Source organism: Lontra canadensis, unplaced genomic scaffold, assembly GCF_010015895.1.
Source record: "Lontra canadensis isolate GAN:19392208 unplaced genomic scaffold, GSC_riverotter_1.0 scaffold1, whole genome shotgun sequence".
In the NCBI taxonomy this organism is placed as follows: domain Eukaryota; kingdom Metazoa; phylum Chordata; class Mammalia; order Carnivora; family Mustelidae; genus Lontra; species Lontra canadensis.
The window spans coordinates 63115282-63132149 of record NW_022630995.1 but is presented as its reverse complement, the minus strand read 5'-3'; the positions used below and the strand labels follow the sequence as shown (position 1 = coordinate 63132149).

General features: G+C 55.0%; 1 protein-coding gene across 1 annotated transcript in view; it reads left to right on the top strand.

Annotated features, from left to right (window-relative positions):
- Positions 1-14665, top strand: part of LOC116864695 (epididymis-specific alpha-mannosidase-like) — a 48323-nt gene extending 33658 nt beyond the window's left edge. The window contains exons 7-16 of the mRNA XM_032852583.1: positions 500-633; positions 2264-2520; positions 5866-6057; positions 6713-6965; positions 8085-8195; positions 8273-8465; positions 10615-10752; positions 12221-12333; positions 13132-13252; positions 14472-14665. Of these exons, the coding sequence (XP_032708474.1) occupies positions 500-633; positions 2264-2520; positions 5866-6057; positions 6713-6965; positions 8085-8195; positions 8273-8465; positions 10615-10752; positions 12221-12333; positions 13132-13252; positions 14472-14665 (1706 nt within the window). The remainder of the gene's footprint in view (positions 1-499; positions 634-2263; positions 2521-5865; positions 6058-6712; positions 6966-8084; positions 8196-8272; positions 8466-10614; positions 10753-12220; positions 12334-13131; positions 13253-14471) is intronic.
- Positions 14666-16868: the final 2203 nt, after the last annotated feature.

Below are 16868 nucleotides of genomic sequence, written 5' to 3'. Positions count from 1 at the left end.
GGAGTAAAGAATGGACAGAGAAGGAACCCAGAGTCACATCACTGGGGCTCAGACACTGGACTAGGTGATTGGACTGGACCTCCAGCCTTCCGGGAATTCTCCAGTCCTTCCCAATGCCAAGGGCTCAAAGGTTGGGAGCCACACCTTAGTAGCTGGTCAGGTCGGACATGTGACTGTACTTCTCGGGGCCTCAGTTCCCTTGTCAGTCTAATGGGGCTGTCAGGGGTGATGTGTAAGGAGCACAGGGATCCTCTCTGTCCAGAAGGACACAGTGTGATCCTTTCCAGCATCCCTGGCCTGGGGAATGGACACAGAGCCCTGAGCAGAGTACAGGGCCTGCTGGTGTAGAAGATCACTAGCTCACTGGTCCTATACTCAGTTCCCCCGGTAACTCTGCAGGAATGTCTCTCTTCTGCCTCAGTTTCCCACGTAACCAGGGGCCCCCAGGGGTGTTGGGTGAATCCAATGGCAGCAGGTAAGGCCAGTTCTCTGTGTGCAGACCCAGAAGCTGGGGGACACATTGCCGTGGTCTACAACCCCCTGGCTTGGACGGTCACCACCCTTGTTACCCTGACTGTGGGCTTCTCCAGGGTCAACGTCACAGATGAGTTCGGCCAGCCAGTGCCTGCACAGGTATGGCCCTGACAGCATGCACGGGGGCACACTTGCTGCCGCTGACATCTTTTCCAGTAGGGCACTTCCCGAAGTGGGAGCAGTTCACGTGAACATGTGGCCATTGGGGCCACACGTTCACGTGAACATGTGGCCATTGGGGCCACACCTGGAAGATACCCCATGGAGACCCTTATCTAGTAAGGTCAGTGGGATCCACAAGGGGACTCTCACTGGTCTGTGAGCATCTGAAGTGCCCAGAAGTCCCAGCACTGTTCCCTCCCTGGAGGGTCTCCTGGGTGGCCTGCCCTGGTTGGGAGGCTTCTCCTCATGCCCTCAACATAGGGCATATTTGTGTTCTCATGCAAATATCCACTTTCTATGGACAGGCCCTCAGGAATCTTCAGAGGGACACTTTGCAGAGGTGCTGATGGTCCAGGCTGGCACAGCTGCCTGTGTCCGCCCATCCAGACACCAGTTTGTGTGTGGTCTGTCCTCATTTCCTACCACTGCCTGGAGCCAGCCGAGGGGCCGAGGGACCCTGCCTGTCCCCCAGTGCCAGGATTTCCCTGAGGACATGCAGGAGGTGCTGACATCAGCCACTCAGCAAACACTCCTGGAGGCACATTCTGGTCCTGGACAGCAGCACCACCATGGGGAATGGGCGGGTCAGACACTTAAAGGACATGTGTGGTGTGGAGTGAGGAACTGGGGAGCCAGGGTAGCAGACCTTGGTTGATGCAGGAGGAGAACGAGTTCATCTGACCTAAGTAGGAAGATGGGATGGTGTTGGTTTCAGCAGACCCAACTCCTAGCACCCTCTTCTTCACCCACACGCAACACCACTCTGAGTAAATGCACTCAACAAATATTTTGGACACCTATTGTGTGTCAGGTTCTGGCCTAGGTTCCGGGCTTCCTTAATAACCAAGCCCGTGAAGTCCCTGCCAACAGAGGACTCATATTTTCACCCTGGGGAACAGGCAGGAAACCAAATAAGAATGTGTGGAATATGACAGATGGTTGTGTTTTGACGAGGAAGATTGACAGAGCTGGATGGAGGCAGAGACAGGGTATGTATGTCCCACAAAGCTTGGGTGGGATGGTGTATGCAGCCATCCTTGGCTTGCTGATAGGGCCCCCAAGCTTCTCATGGGGGCTCAGATGCTGCATGCTTCCCCTGGAGTGTGAGAGGCTCAGTTGAGTGTGCCCAGTGTCCTCCTCCATCCCTCCCAGGTCAGGGGACAGGGTGATGAGGAAGATGGTGGGGTGAACAGAAAAACGTCCCCTGGGGAAATTGGAGGGTGTGAAATAAGGGACTTCAGAGAGCAGGCTCTCCAGGAAGGGGGAATAGCATGAGCAAAGGCTCCGAGGTATGAAACAGCAGGGGTGCTGAGAAGGGAGGGCAGTGGCTGATGCTAGAGTCTGAGGAGTGAGGGAAGCTAGGGAGGGAGATGGAGCTGGGGCAGGATCCTTGTGAGCAGGGAGGATGCCTGAAGGGAACTCAGCACAGACCAATGATGGAAAGACCCTACTGTCCATGGGTAATGAGCACCCTGCCCAGGAGGTGTGCAATCACAGTATAGTGAGGACACTGAGGGTCCTCCTGTCCTGAAACCCACCATATTGTTTTGTTCTGCTGGTGTTGCAGGTCCAGGAATCGAAGGAGAAGGAAACTGCTTATGACTTGCATGTGCTGACCACAATCCCGGGCCTCAGTTACCGACACTATAGTATCAGGCACGCCCAGGGGACCCAGGGTGCCACACCTGTCAAAACATCCAAATTTGTCCGCAGGACAAAGACACATGCTGGTTCAGGGGGCAGACACCTAATTCGTGTGGAGAATGACTGTTACACTGTGTTCCTGGACGCTGACACTAACCTCATGCATAGCATTTTGGAGAGGTGAGGCACAGCCATTGCTGACTCTGAGGCAGAGGCATATGCTGAGACCTGGGCTTGTCATTTCCCCACCTGCCTGTGTTCTCGCCAGCTAGGGGAATCACCAGAAAGGGGTGAAGGCCCTCCTGTATTACCATTTTAATTTCTGCGTTTTTTGAGACCAGACCAGTACATGTCTTGACCCTTGTGCCACAGCTATTGATCCATATCCAATCCATATCCAATAACCACCCATCCATTCATCAGCTTACCTGTCATCCACCCACCCATCCGTGCACCCCTCCATCTATCCATCCAACCATCCATTCTTCCATCCATCCACTCCCTACCCATCCATATACCACTTACTTAACACTCATTCACTCCCACACATACATCTATCACTTATCTTTCGATCTACCCATGTATCTGTTTTTCTGTCTATCCATCTTTCCATCCAACCAATAATAACCTTCTTCTCCTTCCTTCCTTTCTTTCATCCATCATTCCTTCCCTCCATCAACTATCCTTGATCATCCATTTATTCAACTAACCAACCACACCTCTATCCATTAATCCCCTACAACCATCATTTTATATCCACACACCAAAGCACCCAGCCACCCATCAGCTACCCCTCCCACACACCCTCCCATCCATCATCCTCCATCCATGCATACATCCAAACACGCATTCTTCCATCCATCCACTATCCTCCCAGTCGTCTCTATATTCATCCTACTTTACAACCATCCATCCATCCACTCACTCACTCAACCATCCACCCATCCATTCACTCACCTCCCATCCATTCATATATCTACCTGCCTACATACCTAACCACACACTCTCCCATACATCTGTATATCCACCTACTTACCGATTCATTCACACCTACACACATCCATCCATCCACTTATCATTTGACCTATCCAGGTCTGTTTATCATTCTTTTCATCCATCCATCCATCCAGCCAGCCATCCATTCATCCATCCATTTACACATCCATTCACTCAGTAATCGTTAATAGCACAGAAAGCAGGTGACTCCCAGATAAAAGCCTCTCAGATGTTTTGAGGCCAGCCTTGTCCACCCCCAGGTCACATCCCAGAAATTTGCATTCCAGCTGCATTTCCTGATGTGACCTCCCAACTGGATTGGAAGTGGAGGAGGAACAGGAAGTCTGGGAGGAGCAGCTGGCAGAAAGTGAGGGGAAGGAAAGAGAAGGGAGGGAGGAGTATGGGTGTGAGCTGAGTGGTACCTGGAGCTCACCCTGAGGGCAGTTGTGCACAGCTCTGGAGCCTCATCACACTAGGAAGTTCTCCATAGGGGGACCCCATCCAAGCTGTGTCCTTCATCATTCTAAAGATCCCCTTGAGAGAGGGTGTGGCAGGTAGAAGGAGCTGACTGCAGCCAGCTTGGGTGGGGAGGGGAGGATGGGGAGAGCAGTTGAACCCAGGGCGGCCAGGCAACTTCTGAGCCTCCCTGGTAAGACAAGAGACCCCAGGCTGGTCTTGGGATGCTTGTCCAGTCAGGCCTGATGCCCAACTAGACAGCCCTTGCTTGGCCAGCCCCACCTTGCCTTCCCTATGTGCAGTTCATGAAGGCCTCATCCTCAGCCATGACCCTTTACTCAGCATGTCCAGTAGTACACTCTTGGCCTGCTGACCACCCCCTCACCCCTGTCCGTCTCTGTTCCTTTTGGCTGGGTGAGAACTGGGTGCTCCTTAGGGTCCCTGAAATCCCCTCCAGGGTAAACCGATGGCCCAGTGCCTGGCCACTGGTCACAGAGAGAAGGAGCTGTAGAAATGGAGAGCAGTGGATCAGAGGACTCTTGGTGGGCAGGAGGCACCTGGAGCCAGGCCTCAGGACTGGAAGGGCCAGAGAATTCATGGGCACAGATGAGGGGACAGCTGTTCCATGGAAGGACCCTCCTGTGCAGGTCCCGAGAGGGTGGCCATCGTGTGCAGAGACCACCCTAGGGCAGGTTGGGTGGAGGGACCTTCTTTGTCACAGGACAGCACCGTGGATAGAATTTGCTGACCATGCAGCTCAGCCATGGAAATGTTCCCCGTCTGTGGGGCTAGGACACTCAGTGCTCATGTGAGCATCACCAGTCATGGCCCCTCTGACCCTTCTCTGTCTCTGGATTTGTCTAAATTGGACATTTCATACCAGGGGATGAACTCCATGCAGCCCTGTGGGGTTGGCTCCTTCCCCCAGCATCGTGTGTCCAAGGACCGTCCATGCTGCCATGGGCATGAGCGCCTCGTCCCCCCTCAGGCTCTGTGTTATTCCCGCCGCAGATGAAGCATGTTTTACTCCTCCAGTCTCTCCCCGACAACACCCAGCAGAGCTGATGCAGGGAGTGGGGCGTGAGCAGCCTGCAGCCAGAAGGGAAAGGGTTTGGGCCAGACTAATGAGCAGGACCTTTTCTGGCCTCTTCAGAGGGGCCAGAGGGGCTCTTCTCAGATGATCCCGTCTTCCCATCCATGCCCAACACAATGGCACAGAAATCCCCCAAATGGGTGTGGAAGGGACACTTCTTTATGCTCTGTACCCACAGCCCCACGCCCCGATCCCAGTACGTGGCTGTGTCTTGACCACACACAGAGGTAGAATCCATACACGTGTCTACACTATCCATGTGTCTACAGGGCTCTGAGTTTCTGCCCATTCTTCCCCCACCCTCCGTCCCAACCCCAGTATCTGAACCGAATGGAATGAGCCCAGATCGTGCGGTTGGAACAGAACCTGAGTCCTGGCTTGGGCTCTTCCCAGACATGAGGTCCTGTGCCAGGGATTAGGGCCTCCAGCCTCGTGGGCCTCGGGAGTGAGGTGGGTTCATGTTCCCTGCCCTCGGGAGTCAGGAGGAGGCGGTGAAGTGAGCAAAGGTTCTGGCTCCTCACATCTGGATGCCTGGGGGTCCGCATGATGAAGTCCTTGCTTGTGCTCCTTGGGGTCCCTCTGAAAGGTGTGGGGTGGCCCTGCTGGCTGCCTGATGACCAGGCACCACCTCCAGGGGGCGTTCCCTCTGGGCGGCTTCAATACCCACTGCTTATGCTCTCGGGGTCCTATTAAGCAGCCTCTGTCGCCCTCCTGCGTGGGGTCCCCCCAGCACATGGAAGGATCTAAGGCCACTTGGCTCAGGGGAGAGGGTGTCTCACAGACGTTATCTGAACCACGTGCATAGGTGTCACCGAGCAGCCTCGTGACTGTCATCGAGGTTCTGCTGAGGTCTCTACTCTGCTTCTTATGGAGGTGGGTGTCTGCATAGAAGGCTGTTCACCAGCTCCCAGATGACAAGGACAATGCTCGGGACACACGTGCATGAAGAAAATACTGCTTTCCCTTTCCTGTCCCTGCAGAGAGAGTAACAGCACAGTGCGGGTGACTCAGGAGTTCATGGAGTACCATGTCAACAATCTTGAGTTTGAGGAACTCAGTTCTAATTACTACCTATTTTCACCCAACGGGACCGCTGAGCCAGCATGGGAGGGTGTGGAGTTGGAGATTGTGGCGGGAAAGCTCATGACCGAGATCCGGCAGTTCTTCTACAGGTACGCTGACGCGTGTACGAGGGAGTCAGGGTCCATGAGTGTTCCTGACACCGGCTCATTCCCAGAGGTAGTCGGGGCCCATGCATGTCCCTGATACCAGATTGTTCCTGGAGGGAGTTGGGGCCCATGCGCGTCCCTGACACCAGCTTATTCCCAGAGGGAGTCAGGGTCCATGCGTGTTCCTGATACCAGCTCGTTTTTGATATTAGCTTGATGCAGACATGATTGTTCCAGAGTGGGGCATCCTGGCCCCACTGCATGGACTGTACCTCCTGGCAGGTGTCCAATGTCAGAGTTGGGACAGGAACCCACAAGGATAATGACTTACACCAGAAGTTGTGTGACAGCACAGAACTAAGCGATCCAAGTCAGGCCCCCCAGCTCCGTATTATCAGGGGACCAGGCTCTTCCCATTATATTGCCCAGGATGGCTCCCTGACTCTGCCTGACTGCAAGAAGGAGGGAGGGAGAGAAGGGGTCATGGAAACAGGAAGGAAGGAAAAAGGGAGAGGGAAGAAGGAAAGAAGAGAGGAAGACAAAGAGGGAGGGAGAGAGGAAGGGAGGGAGGGAAGGAGGGACAGATGAAGGGGGTAAGAGGATTGAGGGACATCTGCAGAGTTCCCAGAGCCTGACCCACTGAGTCCCAATTCTCCAGGAAGGAGAGAGACTGGAATCACACATATGCCATCTACTCCCGGCTCGTCCACGTGCCGGTCAGCCATGGTGGGGAGCTGCTCTGCCGTCGCATCGAGCAGGAGTACCGGGTGGGCCTCTTGGAGCTGAACTGTGAGGCCATCCTGAGGACCAGCACCAGTCTCCATAACTGGAAAATCCTCTACTCAGACAGCAACGGTTTCCAGATGCAGCGGAGAGTCTTCCGGGAACACACGACCAACAGCATCGCTCGGGTAGGCCCTAGGATGCCTGCTGGACCTGTGCCCATGGGGTGGCCCTGATGGCCCTTTTCCAGAAGGCCAGAGCAGGAAGCCCTCTCCAGTACCACCTGAGAGCCCCCTTGCCCACCTGTGCTGCTGTGGGCGGAAGACCCCATCTCGGGTCAACCCTGGTGTCTGAAATCCGGTGCCACCATAGGCACTGGGCCGTCCCTGTCCCTGTCTGTGCCTTGGTTTCCTTTGTGTAGATGAGAAATCTCAGAACGACTCCTTGGGGGAGTCGTTCTGAGATTTCTGAGCTGATGCTGGTCAAAGGCTTAGAGGGCCTGATCCCCGCCAGGTGCTGTGGCAGAGACACTGCCTGGCAGCTCATTCAAAGTGATGAGCATGGCCCGAAGCCACACATCAGCTCCCCCACCCTAGGCCTCCAGCCTTGGGACCCTGGGCAAGTGGGTTGGCCTTTCTATGGCTCCACGCTGTCCTGATGGAGGGAATAACATTGGTCCCCAGGGCTGGTAGGGTCAGTGGGAACAATCCAGGTGAAGCCCCCTTGGGGGGGTCTCCTGTGACCCCAGTAATCATTAGTTCTTACTTCATCCGGGGGACCCAGAGGGGTATGTCCCCACCTGCTCTGCTTGTGAGTTCTGGTCCCTTCATCCCTGTTTGCTCACTCACCCGTGCTGTGCAGGGGCTCCTTTTGCGTCCTCCCTGGACATTTGCTCCAGCAGAGCACAGAGCATGGGGAGTGTGGCTGCTGCCCCAGACCACACTTGGCCCTTTCTCTCTGTAGCAACCCTCGGCCCCGCACCCATAACAGGTAGACCCACATACCCCCTCGTCACTCCTGCAGGAATGTGCGCAGTGGGTCTTGGCCCCATTGTATCGGTAGGGAAACTGGGGATTGAGTGGGCTCAGTCCCGATGGGCAGGAAGCAGTGGAGCTGAATTGACAGTGGAACTGTCAATGACAGTTTGTTGGGCTCTTACGGTTACAGCCTCTACCATAGTCTTCCTGCTGCACCCTGAGGAGTTGCTGTGTCTGTGTGGGGGATAGGCAGGGGTGGTCCGAGTCAGGACCAGCAGTCCTGCCCGTACTTTGCCCTGACAGCCAGTCTGGCCATGTTTGTGTGCACAGAATTATTACCCCATGGTTCAGTCCGCCTTCATCGAGGACAGCCAAAGCAGGCTGGTGCTGATGTCTGAGCAGGCACATGGCGTCTCCAGCCAAGGAAATGGCCAGGTAGAGGTAGGAAATGGACACTCCTGGCGTCCCAGGGTGGGAGCAGGTAGGAGGGGGGCCTGTCAGACAGCTTTCCCCTGCAGGTCATGCTCCATCGCCAGCTGTGGAACAACTTTGACTGGGCTCTGGATTATGACCTCACATTGGACGACACCTCTGTTGTCCACCCCGTGCTCTGGCTCCTGCTCGGACCCCGGCCACTCACCGCGGGCCTGCACCAGAGGAGTGGGCTGGCACTGCAGCACAGACCAGTAGTGCTGTTAAGAGAGCTGAATGGTAAGGGAGTGTTCTTACCAGAATGAGCCCACCTGGCCGGGTAGACCTGGGGAGGGGTGTGGACCACCCCTGATCTGGACAACGTTGGGCAGAAGGAAGCTCAGGGTCTCTGATCCAAAGTCCTCATATAAGGTGTAGGCAAACTTGGGCAAAGAGGTTCAGGGTTCACTTAAGCTCATATAGGTGGTGGGAGCATTTCGGAGACACACCCATTCCACCTTCTACCTTTTCCCTGAGTTTCCTTCATTTTTGCTCTGATGTCTCTTTTTCTTTCTTAATATGACACATATGGCTTCACAGATAGAAGACCAACATTAAAAGACTTGTTTTATGTGACTTCTGGGTACGCTGTCACCAGGTGAGGGAGATTCCTGTCCATGGTCTGATCTGCAAAGCTCATGAATTCCCTCCACTCAAACCCCTACTGACTTAAAACAGGCTGTGTCTGTATGAAAATAATTGAATATAGGTAATGATCATGTTTAAAAATGGTACATTCGAGCAGCAATTAAAAAATGAAACAGTTAGATACAATGTCATGTCTGTCTCACTAATCCTTGAACTTTTTCTATTCTACTCACTTGCAGAGGTTTTGATGAGAATGTGGTTATAATTTCTCCTTGCCTCAGTTTTAGAGCAGGGCCCTCCCAGGTATTTGAGGCAAGAAGGCTGTTGCTCACTCTTGTATGAAGCATGTATGAGTGCCTGCTGTGTGCTGCACACTGGGGATGGGTAAGTCCAGGCCTCTCCTGAAGGATTTGTCCTGAGCGCTCCACTGGGGAGCTGTGCTCATATACATCCCAGCTTCAGGGAGCATAGGGAGAGGTACTGGGTAAGAGTCTGCGACCTTGTGCGTTGGGGACCAAGAGCCTGGAGAACATCAGTATCAACTTGGAAGGGGGTCATTGAGGTTCTCTTGTTCGGAGGTAATAGACATGGAAGGGGCTGCTGGTTGGGCAGAGTGTGGACAAGTTCCTGGATTCAGAGCAGCTGGACAAGAGGTGTGGGCAGGCGAAGTGGGGGCAGGGCAGCTGGGGGCAACTGGGGAGCAGGTATTCACAATTATCCTTCCAGGATGCCATGAGTTGCCTGCCTCTGGGTCTCAGGTTCCCAATTCCCAGAGAGGGGATCTGATTGGCCAGCAGGCTGGTGCTCCAGGATGAGTCAGTTGTTCCTTCCAGGAAGCTGGGAGCCCTTTCCACAGAGGGGGATGGCCCCGTGCCTGAGGAGGGCCCATGGCTAGGTCAGGATCTCCCACTGGCCCTACTCTGGTCTCTCCTGTTTGAAAGTGAGAGAAATTAAACATTTACTGGCTGAGCTCTCAGCAAACTCTATCCGAGGTGCGTGCACATGACTGTGGGAAGGGCAGGGTGCAGTTGGTGCTCAGCAGGCTGGACCTTGATGAGTCCATCCCTTTCCCTCACTCTCAGCTGTGCTTCTCCCTGTCTGCAAACTTCTTTATCCCCCTTACTGGGATGAGGCTGTGAACTCCTGTGTCATGCATCCCCCCTTCCACCCCATCCCCTGCAAAAGGACTAAGCTCAATCTTCCCAGGCCAGGTGCAAAAGTCCCATGGAAAGCTTCTGATTGGTGCAGAGAGGAGCTCGTGTTCTGAGCCTGGACCTGGGGACTGCAAGGAGATGGTGCTCCAGCTGGAACCTAGAGCTGAAAGGGCTTTTCCTGGAAGGAGGAGGGGGCTGAGGTGCCTTCTAAGCAGGGGGCCATAAATGACAAAACAAGAGAAGAGCTGGCATCCCATAGCTTGCATTGAAATCAGGGCTCTGCCTGAACCTGCCCTGTGATCTGGAACAAACCCCATCACCTCTCTGGGCTGTAGAATCCCTATCTGTACTTTGAAATGGCTAGACTAGAGATTCAGGGTCCTTCCAGCTGTTAGACTCTGTGATCTGAGCCCCTGGACAGGTGGAAGGAAAGGCATCCAGGTGGAATGATGTCCATGGACAAAGGCACGAAAGGGGATACCTGAAGTGCAGTGACCAGCAGGTGCTTCAGGCTGTCTTCCCTGTGGGGCACACGTGGGCAGGAGCTGGATCGTCTGAACGAGGGCATATGGTGTGCAGAGCTCCCACTGCCATGAGGAAGAGCCTGGACCCAATACTTTTCCTGGCTCTGTGTGTCCACCCCACAGAGACTGCCCAGAATCTCCCAGGGCCCCAGCAGCAAAAGCCCGTGACCCTGCCCCCAAGTCTTCACCTTCAGATCCTCAGCATCCCAGGCTGGAACTACAGCTCCAACCACAGAGAGCACCTACAGAATCTCCAGAAAGGTGAGGCAGGTATCCAAGGGAGCCAGACAGATGGCACCCTCCCCTTGGCAACCTGGCCACATGTCCATCACCAAAGTGGGCTTCTCTCAGAGTTGTCCTGCTTCTGCATCGTCACCTGATCCCTTTCTCTTACCCAGTGGGGAGGGCCAGGCCCACAGACAGGCTGTGGGGGACCAAAGTCATTCAATAAGCAGGGTACACTGTGGACATGGACCCTAGCCCAGGACCTGTCCACGCCCATTCTCTGATGGATCCCTGCTAACCCCACCACCAACCCCCAATCACCATCCACCATCTGCCAGACCCTCAGCCTTCAGTGCAGCCCTGCTTCCTCAGAGACTCCTCCTGGAGCCCTGAACAGCCAACCCCACTTGTCCTCTGAACCCAGGAAGCATGATTTTCCAGAGCTTCCATTCATTCACTGAACAAATATCTCTTGTGCCCGACACTGGGTAATCAGTGTTGACCTATGTAGGCAAGGCCCCTGGACTCACAGAGCTCTCCATCTAGAGGGGGAAGCAGGCAAGTCACCAGCCAGTGATGCTGGTGTTCACATTAAGCCCCCAGCAGGGCATCGTGGGGGGCTCCCTGGTGGAGGTGACACTTGCCATAAACTGACTCTTCCTGTTGCCCAAGCTCCAGCTGCACCTTATCTTCCCTTTTCCACTGTAAGCAGCTCAAAGGCAGAGCTGGCTGCCCCTGAGCCACTCTCTTGTCCCCTAGAGCCCCATCCAGGTCCTGCCAGTCACCAAAGACGGCTCAGTAGGAGTCTGCAGATTGAAGGAGGAAAATAAAGAGGCAACAGTCCAGATAACACTTTTATCTGATAAAGTGGATCTTGGGGACCATTGCTCATGCCTGCAGCCAAGTGATGTTCTAGCACTGAACCGTATTACCAGGAATCCCCGTCACAGAAGATGCTGGGCAAGGAGCCTTCCCTACAAGGCAGAGCGTTCCCTTCCCACTGGTGTGCGTGACCACATGCAAGAGAATAGGTCTCCTGTAGACAGCGGGCTCCCAAATAGGAGAAGAAAGGGGCTGGCCTGGGGGTGCCCCAGACCTGTTGAATGAAGGTCTCTCCTCCATGGAGAGCAGAGAGTGAGGGGCAGAGCAGGGTGAACCTCGGGGATGGAGTGAGACCACACCCCCCGACCCCCGTCTCTCTGAGCTCAGAGCCACCTTATGAAGTAGTTGTGTCATTCTGGACATCAGCAGGTCCTCACCCCACCCCCACCCCCACCCCCACCATCATCTGGAGACAGAGGACCTGCCTGACCCTTGGGATCCAATCCATAACCACACCCTGGAACAGGAAGAAGGGATTTTCACACCCTGTGTGCAGCAATAGCATCAAAGGGATTGTGTCAGTGCCTCCCAGGGGGGATGAGGGTAGAAAGGGAACTGCAGGTGTCGCGTGCTGGGCCCAGTTAGAGGATCATTGCTGATAGGGGTCCTTCTGTCCCTGAAGGCCATGGAAGGAAGGCCAAGGCAGACCTCCACCGTGTCCTGCTGCGGCTCCATCACCTGTATGAGGTGGGGGAGGACCCAGTCCTGTCTCAGCCCGTGAGTGTGAACCTGGAGGTAAGGGCCCTTAGACCCCTGTGACAGGCTCCCAGGCCGTGGCCTGAAGCCCCAGCAGGGAGGCAAACCCCAGTGTGAAAATCCCCTCTGGCAAAGACCTCGTCAGAGATACCTGGGGTGCTCTCGCTCATCCTGGAGTGGGCGCTGTGGGGGTACGTGGGCATCCCACCCTCCTCTCTCTGCATTCTTGCTGCTGCTCTAGTCCCTTCCTGGGTCACTGTGTCCTGTACCTGGCCTCCCCAGCATGCTGGCTGTTTCTCTTTGGCTAGTCCTCTGTGGTCACCTGCAGGCACAGCCTCACAAGCAGATAGGTCTGCAGAAGCAGGAAGGCAGCAGCAAATGGGTTCTTGCTTCTGAGTGCTTTCTCCCTGTGTCAGTGCAGGGAAGCTTCCCCAGAAACCTCTCACCTTCCTGGTCAGGCCAGAAGGGGCCACCTGCCTCTGTCCCTGCACAGGAGACTGGGTCCCTGCTTTTTAGGCACAGGAGATGGATAACTACTCCTGGCCTCAGCCTGGGGCACCCCCTGAGCCATACTGGGGAGAGGGGTTCTGGACAGTTCTTGTGCTTGCCTCCCCTGGGTATGCTTATCCAATGCAGTTCCTGGGAAAGCACGCTGTTCCCTGCCTCAGTGTCCTCATCTGTGAATTGGGCACACAGTTCCTCTGGGGATTTGCTGGGAGAATTCATGTGGTGGTATGTTGTGCCTCAAGCGTGGGTGCCACCCCTACTCCTACTTTGCTTCTGCTCTGATCTGGGGACTCAGGGGTAGCTCACCTTCCTTGTGCTCTTGTCCCTCAGGTCGTGCTGCAGGGGCTGGGACCGGTGGTGGAGGTGGAGGAGCGCTCCCTCACAGGAACCTGGGATGTGAGCACGCTGCACCGCTGGAGCTGGAGGACACAGGATGGTCCCCACAGCAGAGGTTTGAGAGCTCCTGGTTCAGGCTGAGCCTGGGAATACTAGCCCTCCCCCAGCCTAGCTCAGGAGCTGGCCAGACCTTATTTAGATCCCAGCTATGCCCATTATGGCCTGTGTGACCTTGAGTGGGCTACTTGGCTTCTCTGATTCTGTACCATCCAGAATCTACCACGGGTCTGTGTGTGTGTGCATGTCTGTGTGTGTGTCTGCAGACCACACCCCCTGCCTCTGTCCTGGGTGAGTCATATCCCAGGGGGTCTGACATCTGTCATGATGTGCCTCACACCACACACACCACTATGAGCTCCTGGGAACCATAGGCAGCTTCATGCCCCCCAGTCTTCCCCATGCTGTTCCCTCTGCCTGGATCATCATTGTCCTCTTCCCTCCAAGCTGCTCCTACTCAGGCTTGGCGGAGTTTAGGGATGGGCCACGTTCCTCCTCCATTCTCCTTTTCCCCTTTCCCCTCGTTCTTTTTTTCATGGGTATACTAGTGGATCATGGATGGATGGCTGGGTGGATGGATGAGTCTATGGAAGTGTGAGTGTTTGGATGGGTGAAAGGAAGGATGGATTCAGGGATGGACTAATGGATCATGGGTGGATGGATGGATTAATGGATGGGTGATGGATGATGAATGAATAGATGGATTGGTAGATACATGATGAATGATGGATAGATGATAGATGAATGGATGGGTAGATGCGTAGATATGTATTTCTCTTTGCAGGATGATGGATGGATGATGGATGGATGGATGGATGGATGGATGGATGGATGGATGGATTAGTCTATTGAAGTATGAATGTTTGAATGGGTGGAAGGATGGATGGATTGATGGGTGGTCTAATGGATCATGAATGGATGGATGGGTGGAAGAATGGATGAAGAGGTTTCCCTCTCAAGGTTGAAATTAGTGGAACCCAGTAATATAAAGTGCAGCCCCACCAGGTGGCCTCAGTGAGAAAGCTCTAGGAATTGAGTGCTACACCCCATGGAAAATGACGTCATGTGTGGCCAGGACCACCTATATATTATGCTCATGGGAGGGCCAAAATGCAAGGGGCCCATGGAAGTGGGAGTCCTGGCAGGATGGGTCAGCCAAGGGCCTTCATCAAAGAGCCACATTAGAGTGTAGGTGGGTGCGGTGTATGAGGGGAATCTGGTGGAAACGCCCCAGGGAAGCAAGTGGTTCTGAGGACAGACCACCTCTGCTCCCCCAGGCAGCTCCAGCTCTCACTCGACATCCCTGCAAGGCACGAAGGTCACCATTTACCCGAAGGAAATCCGGACATTCTTCATCCACTTTCGTAGCAGTGAGCCCATGGCAGACTCTGTGAACTCAGGGCAACCCCAGGAGCCCCAGGAAGAGGAACAGGACCCAGGACATGGAAAAGCAGCATGGGAGGATGAGTGAGGACCCCCCCCGATAAGCTACTGGAGAAAATGGTCAGATTGGGGGTTTTGTTGTGCTTTAAATAAAAATTGCGTTTCGCATGTTCTCCTGGGGCTCTAGAGCTGGCCTCTCCTATCCTCCCACCTGGGTGATGTCTGCATGCACACTCGCACTCCTCGTGCCTGTGCAGGAGTCGTCAGGAAGCTCCCATAAGGCAGAGGGAAATACCCAGAGTGACAGAAAAAGCACCTGCCACACAGGCCCCACCCCCTCTTGCCCAGACCACCAGTATGATGTGCGGGCCTACTGTGTGCCTAATGATGGGTGCGGGTGGGGTCCTGCCAGGACAGGGGGCTTTCAGAATCCATGTGGGGGGCATAAGGGTCCATCCAGGAAGGCTGTGGAAAGATGACCCCCAGGCCAGGTGGGCTTTGGGGGAAGAGTAGATGCCTCAAGGCCTGAGCCCTGACAGGCAGGGTGCTGAGAGCAGGGGCCAGGATCTGCTGGGTGTTTCTTTCTGCTCTCACTTCACGGCTCCTGGGCAGCCCTCCATGGGCTGTGTCAGAAACGGTCCAGGTGCCCGGTGTCGTGTGACTCTCTACTAGGACAGGGGCCTGGGGCGGGAGTGGGACCCTGAAGAGGATTCCTAGCACCTTCAGCTGTATGGGGTCTAAGCCTCGGGGGACCGACAGTGCAGTGGAATCAGACTGTCCCTTGTCATTTGAGGCAACTTTAGGGGTCTGCCCGTATCCCCTCATTTCCATTCTTGTGTGTGCCAGGCTGTGTCCTGGGCACCTGACAGATGGGATCTGGAAGCCTTTAGCACATTGTGTGTTCCGGGTTCTTGACACTGTCAGTGTGATGCAGAGTCCTTCCCTGCTGCCTGCGGGCTCCACCTTGCACTCCAGCCTCAGGTCCCATCCTTCTCTGTGTCTGCCACATCAGCCTTCTCCCAATGCCTGTGACACCCAAGCACAGTCCCACTGTAATGCCTTGACCCATGCCATTCCGTCTTCCTGGAAACTCCTACCAGCTGGCCTGCACCATTCCCTCCCTGGCTCATTCATGTCTCTGCTCCAGGTCACCTTCTCCTCTGACCACTCTATGGCAGGTATCACCAACACTGCCCTCCCCCCTGCCAGTCTCCTCCTCTTCCAGGCTTTCTCTTCCTTCACGGCCCTTCCATCTGCCCTCGTTCATTATGGCAGGGATTGGTTGTCTCCGGCCCCTGGACGTGTGCTTCACAGAGGAGGAAACTTCTGGCTTTTCCTCACTGTATCCCCAGGCTGGAAGCAGACGTAGGCACACGTGGCCCTTGATCAATGTTTAATCCCTGGATCAAAGCTGCAGTGATGAAGGTTGTCTGTGGTTTCTGTTCAGAGAAGAATGAAGTGGGGAAGATGGGGGTCACCCCGGCCCCGTTGACCTCATGCATCCAGGGCAGTTGGCTTGGGACTGCTCATCTCGTGGAATGGCCAATTCCTCCAGAGACCCTCACCCCAGCCTCAGCCTCCCCCAGGAGGGGTCCCGAGTGCATGTCAAGGCTCTGGGTGACCAGGTCGGTCATCTGACATGAGTCCCACGGTGTGTTGGGGGCTTCACCCCATGTCCAGACTGGGGCTCCAGGGCCCCGCATGGCCTACCCCCCCTAGGCACCCAGGGTTGGTGGTTCAAAAGCATGACACGGGGACAAATTGCTCTGATCCGAGGGTGATCTGAAATCCTGCAGGACCTGGGGGTGCTGGGTGCTCATGGCAATACAAGCTGACATGGGTGGAACGGCCAAATCAGCCGAGGCAGCCCCGAGGGCGTCACATCTGCTAGCTGGTCTGCCACAGCGCAGCCCGGCTGAGATATTGACATGGAGCTCCTGGATCTTTACAACTCTGGGGGAAGTAAGGGTGATCCAAAGCTTCCCTTAAGATGGAAGCACGAACCATAAATTATTCAGTGATCTGGATGCTGTTTGTGGGCAAATGGAAGCCCCACTCTGCTCCCACTTGCCCATTGCCCATGATGCTGCTCTCGGATTCTGACTGGCTACCCTGTTGGACTCTCCACGTAGAAAGTGAAAGGCTCAGGCTCCAGCAGTTCTAACTATCTGGCTGATGCATCTTGGACTGTCTCTGCCCAGCTGGCATCTGAATGATTGCCAGGGGTCACTGAGTAACCCAAGGTTAACAAGCAGAAGAACCACCCAGCTGAGCCTGGCCTAGATTGCAGA